Source organism: Microcaecilia unicolor, chromosome 11 (assembly GCF_901765095.1).
Source record: "Microcaecilia unicolor chromosome 11, aMicUni1.1, whole genome shotgun sequence".
Lineage (NCBI taxonomy): Eukaryota > Metazoa > Chordata > Amphibia > Gymnophiona > Siphonopidae > Microcaecilia > Microcaecilia unicolor.
The window spans coordinates 121,482,862-121,499,584 of record NC_044041.1 but is presented as its reverse complement, the minus strand read 5'-3'; the positions used below and the strand labels follow the sequence as shown (position 1 = coordinate 121,499,584).

At 44.0% G+C, this 16,723-nt stretch overlaps 1 protein-coding gene across 24 annotated transcripts in view; it reads right to left on the bottom strand.

Moving 5' to 3' along the window:
* The window catches only part of NRXN2 (neurexin 2), a 1,346,335-nt gene that overhangs the window by 329,009 nt on the left and 1,000,603 nt on the right, over positions 1 to 16,723 (bottom strand). For all 24 annotated transcript variants that reach the window (XM_030218496.1, XM_030218492.1, XM_030218493.1 and 21 more), the window contains one exon: positions 12,505 to 12,686. In XM_030218496.1, coding sequence (XP_030074356.1) covers positions 12,505 to 12,686 — 182 coding nt within the window. The remainder of the gene's footprint in view (positions 1 to 12,504; positions 12,687 to 16,723) is intronic.

Below are 16,723 nucleotides of genomic sequence, written 5' to 3'. Positions count from 1 at the left end.
GCCGCTGTGCTGCACCACACACCCCCACCCACTCGGGCTGCCCCCCACATTCAGGCTGCCACCCCCTTACCTTCCTATGTCTGACTGTTCCTCCCTCGGTCCGGTCTGTCGTCTCCTGCTCATGTGTGCCGGGAACCGTATGATTGCATTAATTCGATAACCGGGTCACCTGGGTTATCACGTTAATACAATCATCCTGGTCCTGGCACATAGGAGCAGGAGACAGACAGACCTAGGAGCAGGCAAGCAGGAAGAAGCTTGCCGGTGTCAGGCCCCGCCCTTGAAGGCTGGGCCCGGGGCATTTTGCCCCCCCCCCCTCTTGGTGGCCCTGGGTTGCATCCTGCCACTCTAACTATTAGGCAGCTCCTCCTTAGATGAGTGTATGCATGCCGATATAATATGCATTCTCTTTAGTGTATTTGCCTCTCTGTCTTCATACACCTGTGTTCGAAAAACACTTTACATACCCACATGCTACAGATGTGCAAAGATCTGAGCACATGTGTAATTCACTCATAAGAAAATAAGATTTATTTATTAAGATTTTGCTCACACCTTTTTCAGTAGTAGCTCAAGGTGAGTTACATTCAGGTACTGTGGATATTTCTCTGTCCCAGGAGGGCTCATAAAGTTTGTACCTGAGGTAATGGAGAGTTAAGTGACTTGCCCAAGATCACAAGGAGCAGCAGTGGGATTTGAACCAGCCACCTCTGAACTGCAAGACTGTGCTGTAACCACTAGGCCACTCCTCCGCCTTCTTGCCTCTCTATGTGCCTCTGTATTCCTGCCTCTCCCTCCCCCCTTCCCTCCCATGCGTATGTATTCTATGTACCACGCTGTGTCAGACCAAAGGTCCATCCAGCATCCGGAGGTCAATATTCCATCCTCATTCTTCTTGATCTTTCCGCTGCTTTTGACACTGTCGATCACAGCATACTTCTCGATACCCTGTCCTCACTTGGATTCCAGGGCTCTGTCCTCTCCTGGTTCTCTTCCTACCTCTCCCTCCGCACCTTTAGTGTTCACTCTGGTGGCTCCTCTTCTACTTCTATCCCTCTGCCTGTCGGCGTACCTCAGGGTTCTGTTCTTGGTCCCCTCCTCTTTTCTATCTACACTTCTTCCCTTGGTTCATTAATCTCATCCCATGGCTTTTCCTACCATCTCTATGCTGATGACTCCCAAATCTACCTTTCTACCCCTGATATCTCACCTTGCATCCAAACCAAAGTTTCAGTGTGCTTGTCTGACGTTGCTGTCTGGATGTCTCAACGCCACCTGAAATTAAATATGACCAAAACCGAGCTTCTCATTTTCCCCCCCAAACCCACCTCCCCGCTCCCCCTGTTTTCTATTTCTGTTGATGGCTCTCTCATTCTTCCTGTCTCCTCAGCTCGAAACCTTGGGGTCATCTTTGACTCTTCTCTCTTCTTCTCTGCTCATATCCAGCAGATTGCCAAGACCTGTCGTTTCTTTCTTTACAACATCCGTAAAATCCGCCCCTTTCTTTCCGAGCACTCTACCAAAACCCTCATCCACACCCTTGTCACCTCTCGTTTAGACTACTGCAATCTGCTTCTTGCTGGCCTCCCACTTAGTCACCTCTCCCCTCTCCAGTCAGTTCAAAACTCTGCTGCCCGTCTCATCTTCCGCCAGGGTCGCTTTACTCTTACTACCTCTCTCCTCAAGACCCTTCACTGGCTCCCTATCCGTTTTCGCATCCTGTTCAAACTTCTTCTACTAACCTATAAATGTACTCACTCTGCTGCTCCCCAGTATCTCTCCACACTCGTCCTTCCCTACACCCCTTCCCGTGCACTCCGCTCCATGGATAAATCCTTCTTATCTGTTCCCTTCTCCACTACTGCCAACTCCAGACTTCGCGCATTCTGTCTCGCTGCACCCTACGCCTGGAATAAACTTCCTGAGCCCCTACGTCTTGCCCCATCCTTGGCCACCTTTAAATCTAGACTGAAAGCCCACCTCTTTAACATTGCTTTTGACTCGTAACCACTTGTAACCACTCGCCTCCACCTACCCTCCTCTCTTCCTTCTCGTTCACATTAATTGATTTGATTTGCTTACTTTATTTATTTTTTGTCTATTAGATTGTAAGCTCTTTGAGCAGGGACTGTCTTTCTTCTATGTTTGTGCAGCGCTGCGCACGCCTTGTAGCGCTATAGAAATGCTAAATAGTAGTAGTAGTAATCCTATCTCTGAGAGTGGTCAATTCAGGCCACAAGTATCTGGCAGGACTTGTGTAGACAGAAGCAAGGTGCAGTCACCCTAGAATTCATCTTTTACAGCCCTTTCCTAAAAAGCAGGGAGACGGCCTACCACAGTTTACTCCAATGGGTTACCCTGGGCTGCTGGACTACAGTAGTGATCTGTTGGCCAGCTACCTGTACCTTCTCCTGCCCAAGAGGCCGCCTTCATCCTCTGTGTTCAAACAAACCATCAATAGTCCTGATTAGTAATGCGCTAGCTGTAGGGTTGCCGACTGGATCCAGATTCGCCTAACAGGGTTGATCAAGTCCTGGGTTTACCTTATTGCATGCAGGGAACTGTAGTTCTGATATCCCCATTGCATTCCCTAAGAAAAGAAGTGGATCAAACCTGTCAGGTGACTCTGGATCCAGGTGGCAACCTTAGGGGGTCTTTTACCAAGTGGTAGTAAGCCCAATGCGGGTTTACTGCTTGCTAAACCTGAAGTACCGCTTGGTTAGCGCAGTAGCCCGGTGTAGTTCCCACCCCTAGCGCATGCCATTTCTGGCGCTACAAAAATATTTTTATTTTTGTAGAGCCGGTGTTTACCCTGTTAGCTTGGGAGCCCTTACTGCCACCTCAATGGGTAGCTGTAAGTGCTCCCCCCCCTGAAGTGGCCACGCGGGAAGTGCTTCACGCCGCACAGCCATTTCTTAAAAAAAAAAAAAAAACAGCCTTTTACCTGCTGCGGTAAAAGGGGGCCTCAGGATGTGTCAAAAACACACGCTGACACCAGCGCAGGACCCCTTAGCTAGCTGTTAATAATTAAACTTTGTCTCTGGGATCTGCCAGGTATTTCCTAGTGACCTGGACTGGTTTCTGTTGGAGAAAGGATCCTGGGTTTGGTGGACCTTTAGTCTGACCTAGCATAGCACGTCTCATGTTCTTAAAGGCGCCTGTGAAGTTGGTATATGTGATACTTGTACTTTGTCATAGGGATATACACGCCTGCACACGCCATTTGAACATGTAACTGAGGATTCATGTGTGCTGAGTTTGGGGTGCAAAGGCTCTCAACAGCCAAAGAAAGGGCAGGGCTGTCAATCAGGTAGAAGAAAATGAAGACGTGATCAAAAATTCATAAACTTGCAAGATGCCGGCTCTGAAGAAGCGAAATGGCTTTGAAGCCAAGCTCTGGCAGCACAGGGGAGAGACTCAGACAAGAGGCGAACGCAGCAGAGACTCTGCCAATCTTAGCCCCCTGCGTGCTCTGCTTTTTGCTGAATTTGCCTCTGATATTTTCGGCTCCTTGTGCTTTCTGCATTTTGCTGAAGACTCTGTTTGTAAGAACATAAGAAAAGCCAGGCTGCGTCAGACCAAGGTCTATCGAACCCAGCATCCTGTCTCCAACAGTGGCCAGTCCGGGCCACCAGTACCCAGCAGATCCCAAAAAGTAGATGAACATTTCTCACGCTCTCTGTATTGTGCTGGACTTTCTTTTTTTTTTTTTCTTTGCACTTTAAGCAGCTTAGACTCCATCCAATTTTCCAGCCAGGAACAGAAAAGGAAAATACCTAACAGTGGAGGGAGTATGAAGGGAGACAGATTTCTGCAATGACGGGCAGGCAATATGGCTCTTGGTTCTTCGACCCAGGCTGAAAAGAACTACAGCCAAGAGCAAAATCAATCCTGCTCTCTCCTTTTCTCATCTCTCCCTCCCTCGTCTCCCTGAAAGCACCAGGCTGTACCACCACCCTGAGAGGGAGTGAGAACAGACAAAGAGGATTAAAGAGTCCTAAAGCTCTCTCTCTCTATGTAATGTGTGTATGTATGTGCATGCCTGCTAAGGCTGCTTAAATCACTCCCTGCTTTAAGGCGATGAACAAAAAAATTCTGTAGCTCCATTTCCATATTAATATTCCTGTTTTGTTACCACAACCATTTTATACTGAGGACATGCTAGGCATCTAAACAGAACAGCTCAGAGGCTGTTTCCGAATACGTGTTGCAAACCTTCCATGCCAAATGCAACATCTCCGCCCAAGATAAGAGACTAAGGACTATCATGAAATGCTGGCCTGCATTTGGCTAATATTTTTGTCCCATTCCTCTTCCTGCAACTCTCTACCTTGGCAAGGGTCCGCCATGTCTGAGAGATGCGGTCTGAGGATGGCATGACCCCCATGCTGCGACTGGTCCATGAGGTCAAGCGGCATCTCATCTACAATGTCAGCTTGTCTGGCACATGTGAGATTATCAGTTGAGCCTCTGGCTACCAATGAGCTGCTCCCCGAGAGCAGACAAATTAAAGAATTTGGAAATAAATAAGGTGGATGGGAATGAAGAAAGACAGAAAGAAGGAGGGTGAGTTCCAGCAGTCTGCATCAATCCCAGTGCAACGCTCCTGCCAGCCAAATGGGGACAGGCTGGTGATTTATGGAAGATACTGAAGCCAGAACTGCTAATGAGGGAGGGAACAGAGCCTGACATTTAAATCCAATCACCCTGTCAGATTCCTTCAGGGTCTCTGCTATCCCTTGCTAAAGCGGCCTGCAAATCGATAAAAGGCAGGTTAACCGAAGGAGAGTTATAGACACAAAGCTCTACACCACATCTAAAGCCCCTGAAGCAGCCCACCTTCTCAGCCCCTGCTCTCACTCTGCATTTTACTGCAGTCTCCACTATTTTTATCCCCTGAGCTCTCGGCATTTTGCTGGAGTCTCCTGTGATGTTTTCAGTTTTGTGCTCTCTGCATTTTGCTGAGACTCCCCTGGTATTTTCAGTTCCCACTTTCTCAACATTTTGCTTGTATTTTTTTTGCTCCTGTGCTCTCTGCATTTTGCTGGTATTTTCAGTCTATATGCTCTCTGCAGTTTGCTGATATATTCTAAGGATGTGCATTCATTTAAAGACAACATAGGAAATGTCAAATGGCATTTTCCATGTCACTGTATGTCATTTTCAAATGAAAATGACAGGAAAAAAACAGTAAGAAAACCTCTCTTTATAACAGTTGCAAAATACTTCATATAATACTGTATTTCTACGAAGTGCAAAAAGAATGTTATTGAGAAAGGGAAAAAGCCTCAGTGCCCAAACCTCCACCCAGTATACATTTAAAATAGGGTATAGAGGAAATCACATGGGTCAATTGTCTTCATCGGCATTAAAAAAAAACCTTATCTCTTTAATTCCACATTGCTAAAATCTTCACAGGAACAGCAAAATCATGAATCCCAAAAGAATAGAAGTGAAAAATACTTAGCTACTAAATAATGCCTCTCTGGTACCACGTAAGCCACATTGAGCCTACAAATAGGTGGGAAAATGTGGGATACAAATGTAACAAATAAATAAATAAAATAGTAGACACAAAAATGCAGGGTAAGTCAATCACACTGACTGTGGCCAAAGTTTCACTACCAAGCTGTCTCAAGGCGTGCATGACATCAATAACTTTAAACTCTGCATGTCTTCACTGTGTCAGGATCCCCCCCCCCCCCACCCCCAAATGAAACAGGACATTTTGTGGGATTTTTGTGTATTTTTCTGGAAGCTTGCATACTCTTTCATCCCCGTAATAAAAAATGTCAAAAAAATTCTGAATAAAATGAACATTCCTGTAAATGAATTGGGAAATGACAAAAAAAAAAAATAAAAACAGAAAATTATTGAGCTGTACATCCTAATATTTTCTGCCCCTGTGCTCTCTGTAATCTCCTCTATTCTGATTTAGAAAGCACTTGCTGACGAAATACAGACATGTCATGAGGCATGAAACATAATCCCTAGAGGACAAAAGTTCAGCAGCCTGGTATACTTTGGATCTATCATACCATGTAAAGATTTTCCCCATAACTGAAATGTTAGCAGTCAGCATATTCACTAGCCACAGTATTCCAAAACCATTTCATATATTAATCTGACAAAAAATGTTTTCCACCTGGGTTGGAACTATGGATCATTATATAAAGCTCTAAGGGGGGCAGAGTCAAGCAGAGTCAAACATAATGCCAGGAAGTATTTATGAGTGAAAGACTGATGGATGCCTGCAGTGCCTTCCTGGAATGTGTGGTGGAAACTAAACAGATGTAAAGCAATGGTAGACACAGGCCATGGGTGTAGCTGAGGGATGACCTGCACAGTAGTAATGTAACTGTACTGGACTTCAAAGGAAAGCCCTAGAGTCATCTAGGTGGCATGGCAGTTAACAACTCTAACAGGCAGATGATCAAAAGCCCTGCGCTGTTCCAAACAGCGCTCTAAAATAGCGCTGGAACAGTGCGGGGTGCTATTAGACCTATGATCAGAGAAAATGCATGCAAATTTAAGCAGCGCAATTATCTCTGATTATGGGGTAGAAGTGCGGGAGAATTGTGCCTGAGCATGTGCTCAGCACAATCCTCCCAACTTGTTTGACAGGTCTGGGCTGGAGACCAATGAAAAGAGAAGGACGTCCATCTTTAAATCGGAAGATGTCCTCAACTGCCCTGTTGATGTCCTCAACTGCCCTGTTGCAGGGACGGCCAAATTTCAAGGGGTGTCGGAGGTATAGCGACGGGGCAGTTAAGGACGTCCAAAATCTGGACGTTTCTGCAATGGGCAGTTAAGGACGTCCAAAATTGGATGTTTCTATGAGAAAGACATTTTCTCATAGAAACATCCAATTTTGGATGTCCTTAACTGCCCATTGCAGAAACGTCCAGATTTTGGACATCCTCAACTGCCCCATCACAGAAATGTCCAAATTTTGGATGTCCTCAACTGCCCTCGCTGGCAGGTTTGCTGTAGGGGGGAATGGGGGCCTGCCAGCATGCAAATGCATGTTGGACAGGGCTCACCATTCCTCCCCAATGATCTGCAAACCCTAACGCCAGCTCGGAGCTGGCGTAGGGTTTGTCACAGCCAGCGACCCAATCTTTGGCGCGCTGGATGCTGATCATTGGGGATGAATGCGTTAAGTGCTGATTAGCATGCATTTGTAGACTACTTGCGCTAAAAGCCCAGGATACAGCAGCCAGACTTATCTTTGGCAAGTCTAGATTTGAAAGCGCATCACCCCTTCGAGAGAAGCTTCACTGGCTCCCCATCAAAGAGACAATTCACTTCAAGGTCCATACAATGATCAGGAGAATCCCCTACCTATAAGAAAAACTTGATAGACCTTCCAATTAGAAATAGATCAATGTCATAACAACGTATCTCAATTTACACCTTCCCAACTGCAAAGGTATCAAATACAAAACCTACTTTGCATCCAGTTTCTCCTTTTTGGGTAGTCAGCTTTGGAATGCTCTACCAAGACTCATCCCAGCAATTAACAACTACATACCATTCAGGAAAATGCTAAAGTCCCATTTTTTTCAAGCAAGCTTACCGTAATGAACCAACTTAATTCTGCCAGCTCACATACACTACTCCTGCTCTGAAGATGACGCTGACTTTGACACTAATTGCACCTCTGACCTTATCCTCAAATCCCCTTATACTCAATCTCCTATCTTCTCTTTTCCATCCTTTTATACCTTATCCCTCTCTATCACCTTCCCTTTTACCTATCCTATCCTTTCCTTGTCTACCTCCCCTATTCCAATTCATATACCCTTGGGCACTGTTGCCATTATGTTTATCAGAGTTTACAATATTCTTCTTACATGTCCTTTGTAATGCTTTTTTTACTATGTAAGCCGCACGCGCTGTCAGCTCTGTGGGTCCTCTGCGCCCACTGCCAGTTCCGGGGGCAGAGGACCGACAGAACTGACAGCACATGCTTGAAGGCTGCTGCAGCCCCATGCTTGCTTTATTCTTGTTGTTTTTCTGCCACTGCTATGTTGCTGTCTGCAGTAGCGGTTCGGGGGGGGGGGGGGGATGTCTGGATTTGCCATGGCACCCCAGAGAATTCAGTGTGGTGCACCAGGGTGCCAAAGTGCACAGTTTGGGAATGCTGCTTTGTTAGTTTTGGTAGCTGAGTGGTTTATTAGAAAATTTGGTAATAAGACATGGAAGGGAAGCTGGGTGTTGGATTTAGTGATGGTCTTCTAAGAACCACAGAACGGGGATCACAACAATTGAGTTGGTCTACCAGAGGAGGTGGTGGAAGACGGAAATTAGAGGATAATTTTATAAAGTCCATTTGTGGCCACATAAATGACCTTTTATATAATACCAACTGTGTAAAAGAATGCCCTTTGGCATCAAGTTATGTACTGTGCCACTGGATGTGTACATGGGCGGAGTCTGGGCAGGGCACAGACAAACGCACACATGTACAACTAGATTATGAAGTACTATAATCTACGAGTTTAATTGCAAACTAGGTGGGGCCACTGACACCAGTTTTAGAGATTGTGTAAATGGCTGCACCCGCAATGTAGAAAAGTATATGTCTACCTAGGTGCCTCTCCATGGCGCTGTATTATTGTCAGCGTGCATTCAACTGAAATGGTGGTGCTCTCGGGGCCGGCTGACCAGTCCTGTACTGCAATAAGATGGTGTTTGCTCTGTGATGTATGATTCATTGTGTTGTCCTTCCTTTTCTTATTCCCTGTGTCTTATTTGTTTCAGTTTATTGTGCATCGCTAAGATCCACTAGTTTGGTATACACAGTATATCATGTTTTAATAATCTGTGAACTATTATAAAATTACTCTCTTAATGAATTCTGGGTTTGCTTAGAACTGATATATACTCATTTCACACCTGGACTAGCTTGCTACACACACTGTAACATAGACAAGGTTCCTCATATCTTGTTTCACTATACAAAGAACTTGCCTTGAGTTTAGCCACCCATCTATTTATCCCACCCATCTTGTCCCTGTTTATATATCTGCACTTAGCCCCTCGGCTATATGGTAAGCTGTATTGTAAAAAAGCATTAGCATTATATCTGTGTTATTTGAGGGGTCCTTTTACTAAGCCGCTGCAAAAAGTGGCCTGCGGTAGTGTGGGCTGTTTTGGTGCTGCCGGGTCAGTTTTTACTGTGTCTGTTTTCAATAGGCCGGGAAAAAGGCCTGCGGTACAATTGAAACCAGTGCACGTCTATTTACGGCCTGAGCCCATAATGCCACCCACTGATCTAGCGGTAAGGGCTCACGCGGTACATGCGTGCTGACTGGTCGGTGCACACCAACTACCAATTAATGCCGGAAACGCCTCACGCGGTAGGAAATAAAAAAATAATTTGTCCCGTGGTATGGGCGCATGCCAAATCTGAAATTACCACCAAGGAGGCATGCTAGCCTGGTGGCAGTCTCGTTTTGGCGCATGCTACTCGTGTGGTAGAGCCTACCAAGCCTTTGTAAAAGGGCCCCTGAATGATCTAATGTGTGCTTATTAGGTATTTCATCGGTATTACGCTGATATCATATTATATCTATGTTATTTGAATGTTCTTCCATGCTGTCGATTATGGTATTATTGTTTGTATTTTACTAACATTTATCATACATATAAAGTTCGTAGCCGGCCCTTTTCAGTAAATTATCCAGAGATGAAAGCAACACATTAAACATGACTGGTGACAGTAGGGACCCCTGAGGGACCCCACAACCAGGTGACCAGCATTCCCAAAACGCCCCTGCATCTTGACCATATAAGCCCCTGAACAATGAAAAACAATGTTTGGAAGGGGGGGGGGGGGGTGCATATGGGAATTTCTACCTACCCAAAGAGGAAGAATACCAACCAGGCAGACTGGATGGGAAAATATTCAATTGCAGCAGAATGTACATTTAAAAACTGGCTGCAGTGTTTAAAACAACCCTGCATATTAAGTGGTGCTGAATGTACATAGTGGGCGGTATTCAGCCACTACACACAAAGCTGAGCAGTTTAACTTAAGAAAACCTTTTTGCTGGTCTTGATTAAGCCACTTAACTAAATGGATCGCAACTGTATATCACTATTCTATGGATAGTTGGGTGTACTGCACTCGCTCTGCCCTAACTCCTCACTGGCACTATCTGGACAGGGTTAGGCTGTTTGGAAGGATTTGGAGGTGTATAGTGCCCTTGAAAATTTACAAATGACTGAGGGACTTGGTCTCTTGCTCCTTTGCTGTCATTCACTGCGGCCCTCATTTTACAAGCCCTGTCATATTTGAGATGTGCATAAACCAGCACTTAAATGTTTATCGTGCGTAACTATCTAAGTCCCTGTTTTATAAAGCCGGGATATGCATATCTCAAACCCAAGGGTGTACAAATGGCAAGGGAGCATGATCTGGGTATGTTTTGGGTGGGACAAGTTCTTAGAAGTTTATTCCCTATTTCAGAAGGGGACTAAGGGGCCAATATTGAGATCGCTGGAGGGAGGCAGGCTAACTCCTGCGCTCTGCGACAAACCTGGAAATTCAATGCCAGGGCCATATCCGGCGGCTGGCATTGAATTTCCAGGTTTTCTTGTCTGTTAAAAACGTAGCCGGTTAAGCTGATATTCATCGGCTGACCGGCTAAGTTATAGCAGTCAAAGATAGATCTGCTATTTATGTGGGCCTATCTGGCTGCTAAACTTAGCCGGTCAGCCAATGAATACTGGTCCTAATTGGCTATGTCGCGCGAGATAGCCAGTGACCAGGCTAGCCACTAAGCGGTAATATTTAGCCGTGATAGCTGGCTATCTCACACTGAATATTAGTGCTTAGCCATCTTAAGATTATTTAACCGACCAGGAGCTGTTCTTGGCTAGTTAAATAATTTTCAAAATTGGCTAGTAAATATCTATGTCCTAAAAGATCAATGTCAGGAGTTACACCTACTACCAAGCATGTTTACGATTTGGGAAACAGTTGCTATTGAGCAGCACGCCACTGGAGAAATTAGGCGGGGTTGCCCCCTTAATCCCGCAGCGTTTTTTTTTAAACTTTATCTTTATTAAGCTTTTTAACAAACATAATTTCACATTTATGAATGATAATACACAATTTGGAAATAAAAATTATATAGGCAAGCAAATATTTTTTAAGTTTCAAATAGTTATCGACCACAAGAACCCTCAGCGGTTTTTGTCCCTCACCCTCCCCCCCCTAAAAAAAATCAAAACTGGCAAGGAAAACTGGTCACTGTGACAGCTTCAGGACGATAACCAGATATGTTTCTACAATCGTAAAGGTAACTGGTTATATGCCGGCTTGAAGAACATTGATATTATACACGCTTATTTTTCTAAAATGGATGTTTACGCTGCATGTACCCAGGGTGTAAACATCCATTTCTCTGTATTTTAGATCAGGCTCCATGTCAACAGATTCTGTTCTAAAATACTGGCAAAACTTGAGACACATGACCTGTATGTCTCAATTCCTACTTCTAAAACTTATCTAAAATGGTGCTGCATATTGCTATATTTGGAACTCGCTCCCCTTACATATCAACAACCAACTGACCACTCATATTTCAAGAAACTACTCAAAACCCACTTGTTTATAGAGACTGTCAATTACCCTCTTGACTGATACTCTAACATCATTCACTCATATTCTCTCCCCTCTCACTCCCATCTCTTGTTCTCCTCTCCTCCTCCTTTTCCTCTTCTATTATTTTATAGCCTTTTAGGCCCCTTGCGGTATATCAGGTGTAATAAATAAATATTTCTATGTTGGCATGTGCCTCCCCCAGGAGTAGCTTTCTCACCACAGTGCACCGTACAGAGACCTGCACCCTACTGATTGGGATTCTCGGGAGGACAGCCCCATGCCATGTAGCGCCGCACAGAAGTCACAAATTCAATGCAATTCCCTAGCTCATCTCCTTTCCCTCCCCGCTTCAAAACCTAATTCTGCATCTCCCCTCCCCCAATGGAATAGTCAATGGCCCTGCATTTGAAGGGGGTTAGTAACAATTTTTTAAAAACTATATTCATCGTACAAAAATTCCCCTAAACCCAGTATATCTGAACAGGTGTCTTAAAGGGTCTTTTACTACCGTTTTTAGCGCATGTTAAAAACGCTAGCGGGCCTTAGTAAAAGACCCCCTTAATCTATCCCCAGTTTGTCAATGTGGGCAGGACCAAGTGATAGAACATCATTTTGTATACATGTTTTTGTTACTTTACTTAAAAAAAAAACGTAATAAAAAAGATTTGAACTCAGTTTTTTCCTCCACTGCATGCTGGGACCTGTACTTCCTGCCTTCTGTAGGAAAATTGGCACCACACCTCTGTACATGTACTGGGGTAGAACCAGGACACATCTCAGGCCATGCCATGATGACCTGGAGTTCTCTGGTAACCCTGCTAAAATGCCCTTAGAAATGTGAACAATAGCCAAATGACACTGCCCCTTGCCCTGGACGGTCTCCTTACTATGTGCAGCTGTAGGTAGTCTCCCAGCCCTGAAGCGCTGTCCACGCGGACCAAGATAGCGTCCTTCTGGTGAGTGCTGAAACCCACCGCCAGGCGGTCCGCACGAGTGCTAGGACGGTCGTTGGGGGGCCAGGTGTAGGTGATCAGTGCCCCACCCTTCCCGAAGATGTATGTGGTACCAGCTGCAGGGGAAGAAAAAAAATAGAGAAAAGGAAAATGAGAGGTCAGAGGTCATAAACATAAGAAACTGACAGACTAGGAGAGAAAACACCCATGAATATCTCAAACAGAACCCTTACATTCCTCATATTGTTTTTCCTTTTTCCTTTATTTTAACTTATATGATTGATTCTATCCTATCTGTGCACTGGCGTTCCTTTCTACCCTTTAAAATTTTCAATATTGTAAACCGCTCTGACCTGTTTGTCAGACAGAGTGATATAGAAAAGCCTTAATAATCATAAATAATTAGGATAATTGACCCTATGTAATCATTCTCCTCCTCAGATCCCAAAAAGAGAAGTCAAATCTTGATTATTATTTGTTACATTTGTATCCCACATTTTCCCACCTATTTGCAGGCTCAATGTGGCTTACATAGTACTGTATCGGCGTTTGCCAATTCCGGTAAGAACAAATACAAGGTGATGTTGTGGTAGAATAAGGTTCATATGTGACAGACACATTAGGGGATCTTAGAGAATGCAGCCTTGGTCTCCTTTCACTCATGACTTTTACAAATGGGATGCTTCTAAAAGCAGACTTTGAGGTCCTTTTAGAAAGGTGAACTAGCGTTTTTAGCAGGCTAAACACTAGAGATGCCCAAAGGAATATATAGGTGTCTCTAGCGTTTAGCGCACGCATATTTAACGCACTCACTAAAAACACTAGCGAGTCTTTGTAAAAGGACCCTTTTGTGAACTATCTATAATGCTTAAAGACATCTCTTGCATTTAGTAAATTTACAGGGCAACATACTCAAAAAGACTAATTTTACATGAGGCTCTAAATGAGAAATAGGACGTCCAGGTTGGAACAGTCACATTTCCACCAGCCTTTTACAAAAGGCTCTGCCAAACATGGAGCCTTCTGTAAAACATGTATACGGATGTAAAGGAGTGCATGTGTGTTGGCCAACACATAAAGCTACAGCATCCATTTTACAAACCTACACGTTCTGAAGTGTGGATCATGATATGAAGCTCTGAGGGGGGCAGACTCAAGCACATTGTCAGGAAGTAGTTTTTAAGGGAAGAGTGGTGATGCCTGGGACACCCTCCCGGAATGTGTGGTGGAAATTAAAAGTGTTAGCATCTACGGGTCTAATGCCAATTTTGCAACATATGCATTTATTTGTTGGCGCTTTCACATATGCCACATTTAGGGTTACCAGAGTTGTGGAGACAAAAAAGAGGACACAAAAAATAAAATGGTTGCTGCCTTTGCCCCCCTCCCCCCACTGCATGGTGCACAGTCACCTTGCCCTCTGGTTCTAAGTAGTCTCTTCTGAACCGCTGTCCATGCAGGTTCCGAATGTGCTCCCTATAATCCTCCAGGAAGATGTTTTCTCCATAAAAGCTGGCACAGACATAGAAGGTTTTACTCTGAGAGGGAGAAGCTTCAGGGCTTGGGGTTTTGGCCATGCTGTTTTGCAGGGTGGGTTAATCCACCCCTGAAATCAGCCACATTCCCTCTCTCATTCTCTCTCTCTCTCTCTGTCCCTTCTCCCCATTTACCCCATCTTTATCTTGCTCCCTGTATTGTCCTGTTCCTTTCTCCCTCTTCCCCCATCCCATCTATCCATCCAGCACCTCTCCTTTCTCTTTCTTCCTCCCTCCCTCTGAACCTGTTGCTGGCTATATCATTTTTGCAAGCAAAGCTGCGTGGGACCATTTTCCTGTGCATGCCAAGCTGCCGCTGAAAGCTCAGCTGCTCCTGCCCCTCTGATGTAAGTTTCCTGTGTCGGAGGGGCAGAAGCAGCTGAGCTAGTGGTGGTACACGCAGGAAAATGGTCCTGTGCTTCTTTGCTTGTAAAAAATAATACCGCCTGACCCAAGAAAACAGCAACAGGGTGAGTGGGAGGGAAGGGGGAAGAGAGAGAAAGGAGAGATGCGGGGGAGGTGGTTGGAAGAAGAGAGACAAAGAGGCATACCACCGACCTGGGAAAAGGCAGTGACAGGTACAGCCCATCTGGAGGGAGAAGACCCAGACAAATGCTAAAAATCACCAAAACAGCCCACACACCCAACAGTCACCCGAAAAGAAGGACATGTCCGGGGAAACCTGGACGTATGGTAACCCTAGACAAAGCTACATGTACAGCAGGAATCAATTAAGGTGCCGTGAAGGAACTGTATTTCCAGAATTCTGGAGGTGGTGTTAAGACACTACAGAGGTAAGCACAGTTGCCCCCTAGTCACTAGTGCAGATCACAGACCCAAAAGAGCGGGTATCTGGCATTTGCATGTGCCTTGGACCACATGCAAAAGCCAGTGTGGACATTTACTAAACTATATATGTATTTCCACTGTAAAATAGAAAATACATGTATAGTTTTTCAACCTGACAACAAGATATTAGGGATCAATATACCATATACAAAATAGAGCTTATCTAAAATAAACGATGCTATATATATATATAATATAGAATGCAGGAACCAAATGCAATTTTTCAAAAACAGGGAGGAAAAGTCCTCATAACAACCAAAGTCCACTATTTCTACTGTCTTAAAGTACAGCAGTTCATTAATGTGGCTGGTCCATCAATAATCATGGGTCAGAAATACCTCCCCAAATAGTTTAATGTTTAGTGGATCCAAAAACACATTTCAACTTTATTGTCCTAAATAATATTCACCAAACAATCAAAGAAAAGAAAATACTTAATTTCGCTTAAGATACACAGCTAAGCGCATCGCTGTTTTATCAAATCATCCATTAGGCTGATGTCCCAACTGGGACCCGTTTCGCGACGATTTCTTCTGGAGACCCAGCCACGGAGTATCCTAAATCCACTAAACATTAAACTATTTTGGGAGATTTTTCTCACCCATGATTATTGATGGACTAGCCACATTAATGAACGGCTGTACTTTAAGACAGTGGAAATTGTGGACTTTGGATGTTATGAGGTCTTTTCCTTCCTTTTTTTGAAAAATTGCATTTGGTTCCTGCATTTCTATATTACATTTTATATACCATCGTTTATTGTAGATATGCTGTAGTTTTTCAATCTGCCCAAATCATGCCTCTTGAATTCCCTGCATCCCGTCCATCTATACCTGGAAATAGCGGCTCTCTGAACTCCGCACTTATGTGTATGCAATCTACAAAACTCAATGGGGCCGATATTCAGATTGCAGGAGTTATACCGGCCAACTTCCGTGGTTGGTGCTGAGCCCGGATATTCAATGCTGGGCTGTTTCCAAAGATCAGCATTGAATATCCGTTGTTTTTTTGGAAGGTTTAAAGATAACCGGCTAAGTCGACTTAGCCAGTTATCTTTAAACCGGCCAAAGATATCCCACGTTTTCACGCAGCCAAATATGGCCGCTAAACTGGCATTAAAAATCAGCAGACAGCCAGTTATATTGGGCAATATAATCGGCTATCTGCTAGCCGCTAAATGGATATTCAGCCGGGGATAGCCAGTTATTCCCCACTGAATATTGGCAGATAACCAGTTAAGTGCTATTTAACAAGTCAGTAGCCATTCTGGTTGGTTAAATAGCGCTGAATATCGGTGGGAGTAAGTTTAGTATATATGATCCAATATGGCTAAATTACATTGGTTACTTCTACATGAGAGGATCTTGTTCAAATCAGCCTGTTTGATCTTTCAGATCCTTTATGGGGTAACTTCAGAACTACTGATAAATTTAATTGCTGCTCCTTTGTTCAGATTTTCCTCTCACTTACATAGTCAACTCATACTCCAGCCTCCTTTTTTTAAAGGTAGAAGTTTTGTTAAATTGGCCAATACTATATTTTCATTTTTGGCAGTATCCTTCTGGAATTCTCTTCCTCTTGCTATCAGAATTGAGTTATTTAATATTTCGTAAAAAAACTTACAACATTTTTGTTTGATAGATTATGATTATTTATTTATTTATTGGTGCTCATATCCCACATAATTTGAGTGCTAATTTTTCAGGTCTATGTGGCTTAAAATACATACAATATATTTTTACAAGTATGAAGAAAACATAAACAGTGAG